This window comes from Glycine max, chromosome 5 (assembly GCF_000004515.6).
Source record: "Glycine max cultivar Williams 82 chromosome 5, Glycine_max_v4.0, whole genome shotgun sequence".
Taxonomy (NCBI): Eukaryota; Viridiplantae; Streptophyta; class Magnoliopsida; order Fabales; family Fabaceae; genus Glycine; species Glycine max.
In genome coordinates this window covers 10,172,764-10,187,193 of record NC_038241.2, presented here as the reverse complement: position 1 = coordinate 10,187,193, position 14,430 = coordinate 10,172,764, and the positions used below count along the sequence as shown (strand labels likewise).

At 34.8% G+C, this 14,430-nt stretch overlaps 1 protein-coding gene across 10 annotated transcripts; it reads left to right on the top strand.

Annotated features, from left to right (window-relative positions):
• The first annotated feature begins 4,065 nt into the window (after positions 1–4,065).
• LOC102667346 (uncharacterized) lies at positions 4,066–12,775 on the top strand. 10 transcript variants are annotated; one of them, XM_041015321.1, is made up of 7 exons: positions 5,071–5,213; positions 5,469–5,541; positions 5,643–5,689; positions 5,777–5,862; positions 7,390–7,525; positions 7,629–7,792; positions 12,716–12,775. In XM_041015321.1, exons 2-7 carry the CDS (start codon positions 5,474–5,476, stop codon positions 12,758–12,760), a joined length of 546 nt encoding a protein of 181 aa, XP_040871255.1. In that variant the 5' UTR covers positions 5,071–5,213; positions 5,469–5,473; the 3' UTR covers positions 12,761–12,775. The 10 variants fall into 10 exon arrangements, 6 of the variants coding, with proteins under 6 accessions (XP_040871255.1, XP_040871252.1, XP_040871254.1 ...); XM_041015318.1 differs by having other exon boundaries at positions 5,643–5,862; XM_041015320.1 differs by lacking the exon at positions 5,071–5,213 and having other exon boundaries at positions 5,425–5,541.
• The last annotated feature ends 1,655 nt before the right edge of the window (positions 12,776–14,430 follow it).

Genomic DNA, 14,430 nt, shown 5'->3' with positions numbered 1-14,430 from the left:
TCGCTCTTCGCAAGTAATGCCTCTATTCCTTTTCTGGGTTTTTACTTCCTTATTTTTATTCCTTTCCACCATAGATTCAAAATCACATGACTCACTTGATGCAATGATTTGCTTTGTTTGTGTGTGGATACATAATATTCGATTTGGAGGCTGTTGTATACATGTTGAGGAAATTTTAAAGATAGATTTTATGGTTGATGTTGAAGTAGCTGAATGAATGTCTGTTAATTGAGGATTTCTTTGAGTAAATTGCACTTTAGGTAAATAGATGTCTAGCAATCTATCGTCTTTGCTTTTTGAATCATAGATTATTTTCTTTTCAACTCGTTTATCTTCTTTAATTTCTGAATAACAATTGATAGTGAGTAGGGTTCTGCTATTGTTAAGGTGTAATATTCACTCTTTACATTGTGCTTTGTTACTGCAGGACAGTGTTGAGGCAACTGCTGAAGTTTCAAAGACTTTCAATGAAAAAATTAGAAAGTACTGTGACATGACACTACTATCATGTGGCTATGCTGGAACTGAAAATGTTCTTAAGGTACAATCTTGTGATGAACTAGTTATGATTTTTTTTTAAATGAAACTTCTGTTGCACCTTTCTATGTTTATAATTGCTGATTACGGATGAATCTTTTTATTTTAATATTTTGTTGGAGCTTCTTTCTTGCAGGTTCAAAATTTGCTGGGTCATTGTTCACAACATCTTGATAAAGGTGAAAATCACCAAGGTTCTGCTGTGCTTGAAATTGCTATGGTAGCTATGGCTGAAGAATTGGGACTTGAGATGACAATTCGATCATTAGAACATCTTCTACAATATGGAGAGCAGAATATTTGTCAAGCAGTTCCTTTGGCCCTTGGTCTACTCTGTATATCAAATCCAAAGGTAAAATGGACTTGCTTCCCTACATTTTTATCACTTTGGCAGTGTTATTATTGTACAGTGTGAAACACATTACCTTGCTCTTAAAAGATGACATATAGTTGTAGGGCTGCAACATGCCACTAACTTTTGCTAATTTTTCTCTGAATAATTACAGGTCAATGTTATGGATACGTTAAGCAGACTTAGCCATGATACTAAATTGGAAGTAGCCACGGTAAGATGTTAGTCTCTTTTCTTTGAACATTTGGGTTCGCATCTTATTTGTAGCTAACACAATTTATATGCTTCAGGCGGCTGTTATCTCCTTGGGTCTAATAGGTGCTGGAACAAAAAATGCTTGAATTGTTGGCATGCTTCTCAATCTTTCAAGTTATTACTACAAGGATACCAACCTTCTATTTTGTGTAAGCTTTCTCTAAGCTTTCCTCCTTATTTTCTAATTTCCACTATTTTTATGGTCACCTATTTTCTTTTACCTTATCTATTGGTGCGGACTGTCCAAGGTCTTGTACATTAGGGAAAAGGCTTATTAACCCTTATAATCCATATCATTCTGATTGCCTCCTACTATCACCGTAAGCAAACCTTTATCAGCCTTTCCAACTGAGTTGGTGACTTAAAATGATGTTTACATCTTTACTGTAAGATTATTTTCTCATCCACATTTTGTATCATTTTTATCAGACAAGACTTGCTAGATTAATTACCATGTTGCATGCTTGCCTTGACATGAAAGCTATTGTGTTGGGAAAATTTCACTATGTTCTCTACTTGTTTGTTTTGGCAATGTAGGTTTGATTGGAGTTTCATTTCCTCTTTCCAGTCATAGACTCTTCCCCTTTCCCATTTTAAACCATTGTTAGTTATATTTTGTAATTTGTTGCATCAGCCAAGGATGTTGTTGACTATGGATGAGAACTTGAAGCCTCTATCAGTGCCTGCTCGTGTTGGACAAGCAGGTCGTCCGAAAACAATCACTAGCTTTTAGACCCACTCCACCCCTGTCCTCCTGGCTACTGGGGATAAGGCTGAGCTGGCAACGGAAAAGTAATTCGCCTATGCCTTAAAATTTTGAAACTAACTTATATAGTATTTCTAATACTAACAATGGTTTTTTCTTCAGATACATTCCCCTATCACCAATTCTTGAAGGTTTCATAATTTTGAAGGAGAATCCAGATTACAGACAAGAGTGAGAACCACGGTAGTGATGCTTTTTTCTTTTGTTCCAAGTCTCTGAACAGTAACTAGTTAAAATGTAATTGAAATTGTGTCAAAATGTAGAAGAAATTATTTTAATTGACTCACTTACTCTGACAAACATGTCAAATTTAATTAGAGGATGAATCTCAGGGTTAGACAAGGTAATAACAATGGATCTTCTCATGGACAGCTTGTTGGATCGAGTGGCCTCAAAATAATTAAGAAGGGGGGGGGTTGAATTAATTATTCCTAAACCTTTAATAATTAAAAAATTACTCTTTTAAGGCTTTTACTAAATTGTTAAGAGAATGAGGAGTAGAAGAGAAACTTAACAGAAAGTAAAAGCGGAAATTAAATGCACAACGGAAAGTAAAAGAGTAGGGAAGAAGGAAACAAACACACAAGAGTTTTTATACTGGTTCGGCAACAACCCGTGCCTACATCCAGTTCCCAAGCGACCTGCGGTCCTTGAGATTTCTTTCAACCTTGTAAAAATCCTTTTACAAGCAAAGATCCACAAGGGATGTACCCTCCCTTGTTCTCTTTGAAACCCTAGTGGATGTACCCTCCACTAGAACTGATCCACAAGAGATGTACCCTCTCTTGTTCTCAGTTAAACCCAAGTAGATGTACCCTCTACTTGTACCACAAAGGATGTACCCTCCAATGTGTTGAGACCAAGATCTCAGGTTGTTAAACCTTTGATACTTTGTGAATGGGGATACAAAAGAATTCTCAGGCGGTTAGTCCTTTGAACACTTTTGTATTAGGGAATGGGAAGAATCAACAGAATTCTCAGACTGTGTCGTTTTGAATTCTTTGACAAGGGAGAAGGGAGACATAAAAGAATTCAGGCGGTTAATCCTTCGTTCTTTTGGAAAAGGGAGAAGAGAGACACAAAAAGAATTCAGGCGGTTAGTCCTTGGCAAATTCTTTTTGGCAAAGGGAGAAGAGAATGAAAAGATGAATAGCGCAAGTTTTCAAGGTTTGGAAAACCAGAAAACTTCAGAAAACTTTTGGTACAAAGAAGAAGAAGTTCAAAGAGATTCAAGACTTGTAAAGGATTGTAATGAAGTGATTGGAAAAGTATTCATGATTGAAAGAATGAATTAATTGAAAATGCAAAATAAAGCCTTGCTTTTATAGACTCTTCATGTCTGGTCAAGAAGACCATTTAGAAGAGTTATAACTTTTAGAAAAACTTAAAAACCAATTTGAAAAAGTCAAAACCTTTTTGAAGAGTTACATCTTTTGATTTATTCAGAAACAATCACTGGTAATCGATTACCAAATGAGTGTAATCGATTACACAAAGCTTTTATGTGAAAGGATGTGACTCTTCACATTTGAATTTGAATTTCAACGTTCAAAGGCACTGGTAATCGATTACCAAAACATTGTAATCGATTACAACTTTTTGAAAATAATTGGAACGTTGTAAATTCAGTTTGAAAACTTTTTCAAACTCATTTTGCTACTGGTAATCGATTACCAGAGAGTAAAAACTCGTTGGTAAAAGGTTTTATCAAAAACTCATGTGCTATTCAAAGTTTTGAAAAACTTTTTAATACTTATCTTGATTGAGTCTTCTCTTTATTCTTGAATCTTGAGTCTTGAATCTTGATCTTGATTCTTGAGATCTTGAACCTTGAATCTTGATTCTTGACTCTAGACTTTCTTCTTGAGTCTTGAATTTTTCTTGATTCTTATCTTGAACTCTTGACTTGTTCTTAATTCACTTGAGTTGTTCTTTGATTGATCTTTGAGCTTTTTGTCATCACCTTTTGTTATCATCAAAACACTTTTGAATCACCTTTGATTCACCATGAAGCTTTGCTTCTACACAACTATGATGTAGTTATTGCTATGAATTATAAAAGACTATTTATGTTACAAATTTATTTGATAAATAAATATGAACTATATTTCATATATTCACATCTTTCATTTGCTAGTGACACTACTAGTATTTTATGATTTAGTTTTTACTTTTACAATTTCTGACTTTTAGTCAAATATTTCAGGCAACACTGATTGTGGAGAATGTTCACCTTCATTTACTTCCATCAATGAATCCAGGTGATGTGAACATGAAAGATATGAATAATACTCTATTTTCCAATTCTACTTGGTAGTTTCAAAATTTTTTTTACCATTAATTCATACACAGACAAGCTGCACAGTTTCCCTATTAATTATATTTATCTTTTATCAATACTTATGATCTTTAAATGCAGTTCTTATGTTTTTTTATATATGTCCAGTTGTCCACAACTAGAGGGCAAAGGCTCTTGAGTGCTCAATTTTGTGCTCTTTTTCTTCTTGTAATTACTCACATTTGAACTGGTTGTAATGTTAATTATTTGTAATATTTCATATGCAATTTATGTGATGAGGCATCAACTTGTCTCCTGTGGTTGAGAAAATTTTATGTTAGAACTTAAATGCAATTTATTGATAAAGCAATGAGTTCCTACTCAGTTCATGGGTAAACATTTTAGTGATCTTGCTCTGTTTTTATCCAAAAAAAGAACAAATAATTAAAAAAATGGTTTGTTGTTGCTACCTTGAAATAATGAAACCTTGTTACTTTGTTAAAAGCCTACAACCAATAATCTGACCTTGATGATTAGCTGAGTTAGTATCCCTTGACTCTTGAGATATAGTTAAATTGGATTTTGTCGCAATACTATAGGATGAAAAAGCATCATGTTCTATCCAGATTATAAAGAATCCTAGAGGCTCATTAATGGATTCATTCTTAGATGAAGGGTAATATTGCTAAAAGTTAGATTATTTTGAAGTTTGCAAATAGGAATGCTTCAACCTGTTTATTGAATGCTGGTGTATCCTTTTCATATTGAGTTGCACAGACAGTTTTGAAGCCATTTAAATAAAGTCAAATGCTTATAAAAATTATCAACTTCTACACTTGCCTACAACTTGTGTTTGAAAATTTTTTGTGCGAAGGAAGGACCCAGAAGGCGTGCTTGGTCCACCCCAAACGGGGCATTTCACCAGGTTCGAGTTTAAGAGGCGCCTCGAGAGAGACGCAGATGCCCGCGAAGCCTTCCAACATTAAGTCCGTGAAGATAAAGAATGCCATCAAGCCCTTCGACAAGTATTCATTCATTTCTCTCTCAACTCCCTACCCTTTCTCTTTATTTATTCCATTATTCATTTTTGTCCTTTACTTAGTCTCGTGATGTACCCGATACTATGCAATACCTCATTGAATACTTCCTTGACACTGAAGCTCAGGAGATTAAGTTTGAGATTGCAAGAATGAGACCAAGATTCCTACTTTTCAACCTTTTCTTCCTTTTTTTAATCTAGCTCAATCAGTTTTGCATGTCCCATCGAATTCACTCTGCAGATTGAATGAGGAATTCTTTGCACAACTCAAATTCGAGTCAGGACAACTTTGATTTGATGTTGACAAAACATAGGTGAACCTGGTTTCGTTTCGGATCCTTATATTTGAGTTCATCAAAACATTCTAGTGTCTGGTAATTTTACACTGATGGTTTCTGCATCTCATGGAGGATAGACAGATTGAGCTGGAGGCTCTAGAGAAAGCCATACAAGAAGGATTAGGTTTGTTAATAATAATTAGAAGAAAAAAAAAGTGTAGGAATTTACCAAAGATATATGCTCACGCCTTGCTCCTATCTTCTAATACAGAAGCCTATGATAAGATGCAAGGTGAACTTGTAAAAGCCAGGGCAAGCCTAACCAAAATCTTGACATCAAAGGATGCCAAAGTAACTGTATGTCATGTTCACAGCCTTATTTTTTTTTTAAGTTTGTTGGTTTTTACTTTAACAAAAATCTCTCCCCCTCAACATTTTTTTATTTGGTAAAAACTGATTTCTAGTGTTTTTAGTCTAAACTGTACACATGACCAAAGACGTGTTAATCATTTATCCTATCCCATGGATAAGACTTATTCTTTAGCCATTTTAATTCTTTCATTGTTATAGTTCTATTTTGGAGGATAATTTATCATTGTACTTTCTTCCTGCTCTTTAATGAAATATGTTCTATTGAAAACAAGCTATCCATTTACATTAATGAAACTAACATTCCCTTTCTTCATTGGAAACAGAATTTCACCTTTATCATTTGTGTATCCATTTAATTTAGTAGAACTTTTTATCCTTGTAAAACTTTTGGTCCCTCCAACGTAAAACTCTTTGATATACCAAACATGGATCAGTCATGACAGTTTTTGTGGTAAAACTTTTGGTCCTTGCAGCTTTATTCTATTTGGTATATTATGTGTGGGGTCACTTTTGATTTTTGTTGACCTTTCAATAATGATATTGACAGGTTTTATTGGAATTTAAGGAGTATGCTACTGAAGTTGTTCACACGTGTGTGACTTGTTTTTTCAATTGAAACGAATATATTTAGTACTCTATCTTTTGGTAGCATTTATGTACCTTTGATCTCCTCAAACTTCCATCTATGAATTAAAGATAGGGTTAACAAGCAAGATGTATTGACCTTTCTCAAGCAAAACCAAGTTGGAATACCCTTTTCACTAAGCATGCAAATTTATTCATCCCTTTCCCTCTCTCTTGATGTGTATATAAAAAAATGTTTGTTTTATTGTCAGTTGTTTTATATCTTAGATAATTGTGTGCTTTCCTTGTTTTAGAAACTTGTATGGTTTTTTTACTACAATCACCACTGCACACTAGTTTTTCTCCATGTTATGGTCTGCAAATGCATCCTTCTTTCTTAGTGACTATTGTATCCTTGGTGATTCTAAGTCATATTTTGTTATTTCTCTTAGGTCAGAGTGGGTAAAGCTATTTATAAAGCTAGCAATTTATTCAACCATTCTTGCCAGTCAAATGTTATGCATATTTTCTTTCACGCGCTCTTTATATATGAACCACAAATGTTGTAGCAGCTGGGAGTCAGCTAGAATTGTCTTATGGTCTGGTCCATATGTAACTTCCTTTTGGTAATTAAAAGTTGTATTTAACATTGCTTTGCTAGTCAACCTTTTTGTTTATGGGGTCTGGAATTGTATTAGTATGACATGTGGGTTCAAGTCTTCCTTCCCCTCTACATCCAAAAAGAAAGCGTAACCAAGAAAGAAAAAGTTATTTACACAGGCTTTCAAAGGTCAAGTCTGCTGTATAAATGTCATTGTTTAATTTTTCAATACACAGTTCTATTTTTCAGGTTGGGTTATGGGATTGTAAAGATGGGCTTAATTTTCTCAAAAATGAGTATGCTACCATTGTTCAACTATTCAATTGTTCAATCGTTCGCTCTTTCAGGTTGACAAGAATGATGACATTTATGAAGTATGTCATCGTGTCTTCAAACAAAATGATAAATCTATTCATATTCAACCTAGATACTGTTTGAAATGTGGTTCTTACTGTGAGTTGGAGTCTTTGCATGCTGCAGTTGGTAAAGCTTTAATCCTCTTATTTTTAATCCTGATGAGTTCATTGTAAATACTAATGGCAGCTTAATTTCGAGCACTTTGCATTCTGATATATGGACATTACAGGTTGCAGGATGCAATATTGTCGCAACAAATTTGAATCAAACATCCCATATTCTATTATTACCTTTGTTCTATTGATATTTTGGATTTTCAGGCACCCCTTGTATTACAGACTGTGTGATGGCAGAACTCGAGAAGTTAGGCCAAAAATATCGTGTAGCTCTAAGGTAGATGTTATGTCTTCTTGATTATTAGTTTATATTTTCAAACATTTGAGATTTACATATAAAAAGGGAAATCCATTGCATGAGGGGGTTCCCTTAAAGTGAGGTATGGGGAGGGTAGATGTATGTACCCATGATTTGGGTTTCTATATTACTGATTCCCGGTGTTCCAATAATGTACATCACCAAATGCAAGTACTCAATTGAGCGATTGCCTAAAGCAACAATTCGTGGAGGTAGATACTCTTATTTAGTGAAATTTATAGCGACTAACGTGAATTTGAACTTAGTTTATTGGACAACGCAACATTGCATAGCTCTTTTTAGAAACTACATAAATTAAGCTTCATTGACTTTGTCCCAATCTTTCTGTAAATATATAATGTACAATATATTACACATGAACATGACTTTGCCACCTGCTTAGAGAAATACAACTTGAATTCATGTGCAAATGGATAATAACAATGGTTTTTTTTATGTATATAACCGTGGTCAGTATGATCCACTATTAACATAGAAGACAATTACAAATCCTATGCTATCTCATGTTTGTTATAATGATATGTTTTGGGTAAGTTTAAAGTTAATTCTGATGCAATCCTACCCCCCAAGGATATTGGATAGAACACTCCAAGAGGATTGGGCTAGAGCTACTAAAGAAGACCCTAGGGTTCTCATGAACCTTAGGGTAGATTTTTGAGCCCATGGGTCAAGGTTGGATTCACTCTTCTTTGTAAATGTTAGAATTGGTCTTTCCTTCTTTTAGGCCTTGTATTTTGGCCATTCTAGTAGTATAGGGTTTTAACCTTGTATTTCAGGATATTTTGAGTAGTCTTTGTAATAGGAACTTTTTTTTATATTTTCATGTATTTTGGCATGGGGTGAGCTTAGCTATTATAGGGGGTGTGTGTAGCTAAGCTCTAGCTTCTTTAGGAATCTTCTCAAGGAAGCTTCTCAAGGAGGTGAGCTTAGTTATTAGAGGAGTGTGTGTAGCTAAGCTCAAGCTTGTCAAGGAAGTTTTCTCAAAGAAGCTTCTCAAGGAAGTTTTCTCAAGGAAGTTACCTAGTCTATAAATAGAAGCATGTGTAACACTTGTTGTAACTTTGATGAATGAAAGTCTTATGAGACACACTTCAAAGTTCAACTTCTCTCCCTCTTTTATTCCTTCAATTTCGTGCTCCCCCCTTCTCTCTTTCTTTTCCTCCATTGAAGCATCATCTCCAAGCTTCTTATCCAAGGCTCATCTTGGTGGTGAAGCTCCTTCTTCCATGGCTTATTCCTTAATGGATGGCGCCTCCTCTCACCTCTTTTCCTTTGTCTTTCGCTGCATCTCCATGGTAGAAAATCACCATTAAAGGACCCCATTGAAGCTCAAAGATCCAGCCTCCATAGAAGCCCCACAAGCAAGCTTCCATCAAGTGGTAATCAGAGCACAAGAGCTTCAAGTAGGTGCTCCTTAAACCTCCATTAATTTTTTGCTTTACCCTCTCTTCCATTGTTGTTTCTTCATTTTTTCTCCATGTATCTCCTCACATGTCTTGTGATAAATGTTTTTAACATGATTCTTTAGAGTTTCCACCGATTAAACTTGCTCTAGAAGCTATATTTGATTTTCTATGGTTCAAATTTCTTGTTCTTGTTCTTGAACCATGAATTGTGTTGAGTTTAGGTTCCTTTGAGTTTTGTCTTGTTATTTTTTGTGGCTGAAACCTAAACCATAAAATTATTACAAAAATATTAAAGTAGAAGAAAACCTCAAAAATCTAGAGTGACTTGTTCACCTATTGTAGTTTTGTCATAGAAGTCATGTCTAGTCATGAAACTTGTCACATAAGATTTCTTATGTTGTGCTGAATTTGATTTTCTTGTTTCTTTGTCTAACTCATTTTTTCATGAGTGTATGAAATTCTTTTAGCCTATTATTTGATTTGAGTCAAATCTTTCATGTTAATTAGTCCTTAACATGTTCATGCAAAATTCTTAGAGAGTCTTTGATTGTGAACCTTTTCTTGAACTTTTAGGTTTCCTTATGATTGTGTCTATTGTGAATTTGAGTTTTGGTGATTGAATTGTTGGCTGAAATGTTGATCGTAAGTGAATATTGAACTCCTAAAACTGTGTTAAACAATCCTAGTGAGTTCAACATACATAGGAAGGTTGAAAGTAAGCCCAAGGCAATCAATATACCATGCTTAAAAAAAAATCGCTGGCGCTGGCAGCTTGGACATACAAACTTGTAAAAATTAATGAGAATTGGTTACTTCGAATTTTGAGCTGAAATTTTTACTGAATTTGCTAGACATCTGGAAAAAAGTTATAAAAAAAGAACCAAGTGATTTGGATAAAAGGAAAAAATACTAAAAATCACACAAGTTGGCAGAAAAATCAGTATCCAGGAAAAAAAAAGTGAAAGGGAAGTGTGCTTATTGTTTTGGCTCAAAATTTATTCTATAATTGGTGCCTATGTTATACCAATCTTAGTTCCGAAATTTCAATTGAAAATTACTGTGAAAACAAGTGCCAAAGCTAGAGGTTTGTTGAGTCATTTTTTTATAGTTTTTTTTCTCTACTCTAGAGCCATTCTAAGTTTCTCTTTGAGTCCTAGCTTGCTTCTATGTCCTTTTCATTGCTTTAATTGTTGAATAATCCTTGAAAAATTATCTTGTTAAAACTTCATTGGTTTAGATTTCATTTCATTTTTTTTGTCTTTGGTTATTGCTTGTCTCTTTGTTTCCTTGGTTGTGGGTTGCCATATAGGGACTTGGAAGGAGGATTGGTGCCATCCCTTGAAGAATTTGAGTCAAGAAGAAAGGGGCCAACCACCTTAAGAGCTATTGGACTAAGAAGCACTCCAAATTGAGTGAATCACCAAAGAGAGAACAACCACCAAAATTGAGGACCGTTTTGTAATTTTGTAATTTGCAATTTACTTACCTTCATTGCTTTCAAGTTTTGTAACAAAAAGGCCTTTCATTGGAAGTGTGTTAGGAACCTCCAATAGGTTACCAAACTTCCATTTGTGTGTAATAATTTTAGGGAATTTTTCCTTAGGATAGTGAGTGTTTTGTTGGGAACATTGAATGTGGTCATCCAAACACTCTTAGGATTCGCCTAGTTTACATTTCTTGCTTACTTTCATAGCTTATTTTCTTTACCTTCCATTGTCAAACCGCCTAGATAGCTTTCCTTTTACCAATTAGTTTTTTACCTTATCTTTCACACCTGTTTTAGTGTTTATTTTGGCTAGTTTCAACCATAGTTTCTTTTACCTTTTGTTTTCAAACCTCCAACAAGAAAGAACCACAACTTAGGAACAAACATGAGTCATCATTCATCTAGTGTTAATGGCGAGGGTACTAGTCATAAAGACCCTTTTTCTAGAATCTTAGATGAGTTGAGTTCCCTCAAGTTATGGAAAGAAAAACAAGAGAGAAAAAGAAAAAGGAAAAAAATAGTGGAAGAAATAAGTCAAGATGAAAGAAAGAAAATAAGAGAGGAAGAAAGAAGAAAAATAATGAAAGAAATGAAAAGAGAAAAACATGCCTCCTATAGTAGTCATAACTCTTGCAAAAGTATAAGTGAAGAACTTCGTGACTATTATGAAGAAAGGCATAGGTCACATCCTAGACCTCACTCCCATATGAGAGAAAAGGAAAGAAAGCCTCAAGAGGCTAACATTAACCTCCCATACTTCCATGGAAAGGACAATGTAGAGGCTAACTTAGATTGGGAAATAAGGGTAGAGCAACAACTTAAAAGGAAGTCTACTTCAAAATCTTATGGCTCTTACTCTTATCTAAAGAAAGACCAAGGTCAAGGCATCTTAGGGGTGACACCTTCTAAGCCCAAAGATGATAAGGGGAAGACAATAGAAAATCAACCCCTTAAGGTTAGTATGCAAGAGAAAACTAGCTCCATAAAATGCTTTAAATGTCTTGGAAGAGGGCACATTACTTCTCAATGCCCCACCAAGAAAACCATGATTATGAGGGGCCAAGAAATTTATAGTAGCCAAGATGAGGCTACTACTTCACCTTCCTCTAGTGAAAGTGAAGAAGTAAAAGGGGAAGAATCTAGTGAAGAAATCTACCCCCAAGAAGAAAGACAACCTTTAATGGTTAAGGATGAGTGTAAGGAGGTAAGTGTCTCCTCCAAGAGGTTAGCTAAGAAGGAAAGTCATTTTGAAATAAAGAAAAATATTAAAGAAACTTCCCCTCTTAGACAACCTCCACATCTCCTTTGTAAAAAGACACTTGTTAGCATTGTCACACCTCTTGGGCTTGAGGTTATTCCTCAAGTAAATGAGTTGTTGGATGAGGGTTTGGTTCGTAAGAGCTTAAATCCTTGTGCTTTGTTGGTGTCCAAAATAGGTATTATTAGGCACCAAATACCAAAAATAAGTGATATGATGAATGTGTTGAGTGTTGAAACCCTCTTTCGTAAAATCAGTCATGCACCCAACTTTTTCATGAGTCATGTACATAGGGACTCATTAGGTAGGTTTGTTCTTATTTTTGGTTTTCATACAAACTTAGGTGCTCATATGGGACACCTTAGGTTTGTCGTATTTTTTTTTGTAGGAATAATCAACATGAAAATACAAAAAAAAAGTACGCTTTATTGCATTACTTTCCTTAATTTTTTAAATAGTGATCAAGGGGTTCCCGCGGACCCTAAGAGAATAAAGGTCATTCCTGAATGGCCTACTCCACCAAGTATAAGGGAAATCTGGGGCTGCCAAGACTTAAAAAACTTTTACAAAAGGTTTGTCCCATATTTTTCTATACTTGTAGCACCACTCATTGAGTTGGTGAGGAACCATGTTCCTTCATGGGAAGATCTCCATGAAAAGGGTTTTCAGACCTTACCCTACTCTAACATACTCAACACCACTAATACATATGTTTTTATTCTTTTTTATAGGTGTCGAGGGAAGGAGCCCAAAGTATGAAGAACCTCGGGATTTGAGGTCAAATCCTTTCCAAGGTGGAGGGGATGATGCAATCCTACCCCCCAAGGGTATTGGATAGAACACTCCAAGAGGATTGGGCTAGAGCTACTAAAGAAGGCCCTAGAGTTCTCATGAACCTTAGGGTAGATTTTTGAGCCCATGGGTCAAGGTTGGATTCACTCTTCTTTGTAAATGTTAGAATTGGTCTTTCCTTCTTTTAGGCCTTGTATTTTGGCCATTCTAGTAGTATAGGGTTTTAGCCTTGTATTTCAGGGTATTTTGAGTAGTCTTTGTAATAGGGACTTTTTTGATATTTTCATGTATTTTGGCATTGGGGTGAGCTTAGCTATTATAGGGGGTGTGTGTAGCTAAGCTCTAGCTTCTTTAGGAATCTTCTCAAGGAAGCTTCTCAAGGAGGCGAGCTTAGTTATTAGAGGAGTGTGTGTAGCTAAGCTCAAGCTTGTCAAGGAAGTTTTCTCAAAGAAGCTTCTCAAGGAAGTTTTCTCAAGGAAGCTACCTAGTCTATAAATAGAAGCATGTGTAACACTTGTTGTAACTTTGATGAATGAAATTCTTATGAGACACACTTCAAAGTTCCACTTCTCTCCCTCTTTTATTCCTTCAATTTCGTGCTCCCCCCTTCTCTCTTTCTTTTCCTCCATTGAAGCATCATCTCCAAGCTTTTTATCTAAGGCTCATCTTGGTGGTGAAGCTCCTTCTTCCATGGCTTATTCCTTAATGGATGGCGCCTCCTCTCACCTCTTTTCCTTTGTCTTCCGCTACATCTCCATGGTGGAAAATCACCATTAAAGGACCTCATTGAAGCTCAAAGATCCAGCCTCCATAGAAGCCCCACAAGCAAGCTTCCATCAAATTCTTTTGTAAAGCTTAACAAAGTTTTGTCTTATGCACCTTAAATTAGTTAATTTCATTGTCCTTATAAATGTAATTTTTAGTTGTTGATAGTGAAGTGTCATCAATTTTCATCATTGGGCAGTCATGACTGGACATGAATTATTAATTCTATTAGCAATTAGCAGTGCCAATATTGTATTGTTATATACTTGCTCTTTCTTTATCTAAGTCTTTTACCATATATATATATATATATATATATATATATATATATATATATATATATATATATATATATATATATATATATATATATGAAAAGCAAGAGAAGTCTTCACTATATATCAGGCACTCAAACTGAAGGACTTGTGATTCTCAATGCAGCTCCAAGAATTTGATGCGGTAAAACTAAAACAAGCAGAGCTGGCTATAACAATAATATTGATACTAATTTATGTGGAAGCAATGCTTTCCAAGATTATTTTGATGATGCCAAAGACTCAAGTCAAGAATCAAGAGTCAAGCAAGTTTCAAGAATCAAAGAGTCGTTCAATCAAAGCAAGTTTCAAGAATCAAAGAGTCATTCAATCAAGATTCAAGATTCAAGTAAAGAATCAAGAAAAGACTCAATTAAGATAAGTATTAAAAGAGTTTTTCAAAATATTGAAAAGCACAATTTTGTTCAAAAGAATTTTTTAAAGAAAAATCTTTTACCAAGAACTTTACTCTCTGGTAATCGATTACCAGAAGGCAGTAATCGATTACCAGTAGCCAACATTCTTTTCAAACTGATTTACAAAGCTGTAATCGATTACCATAATCATGTAATTGA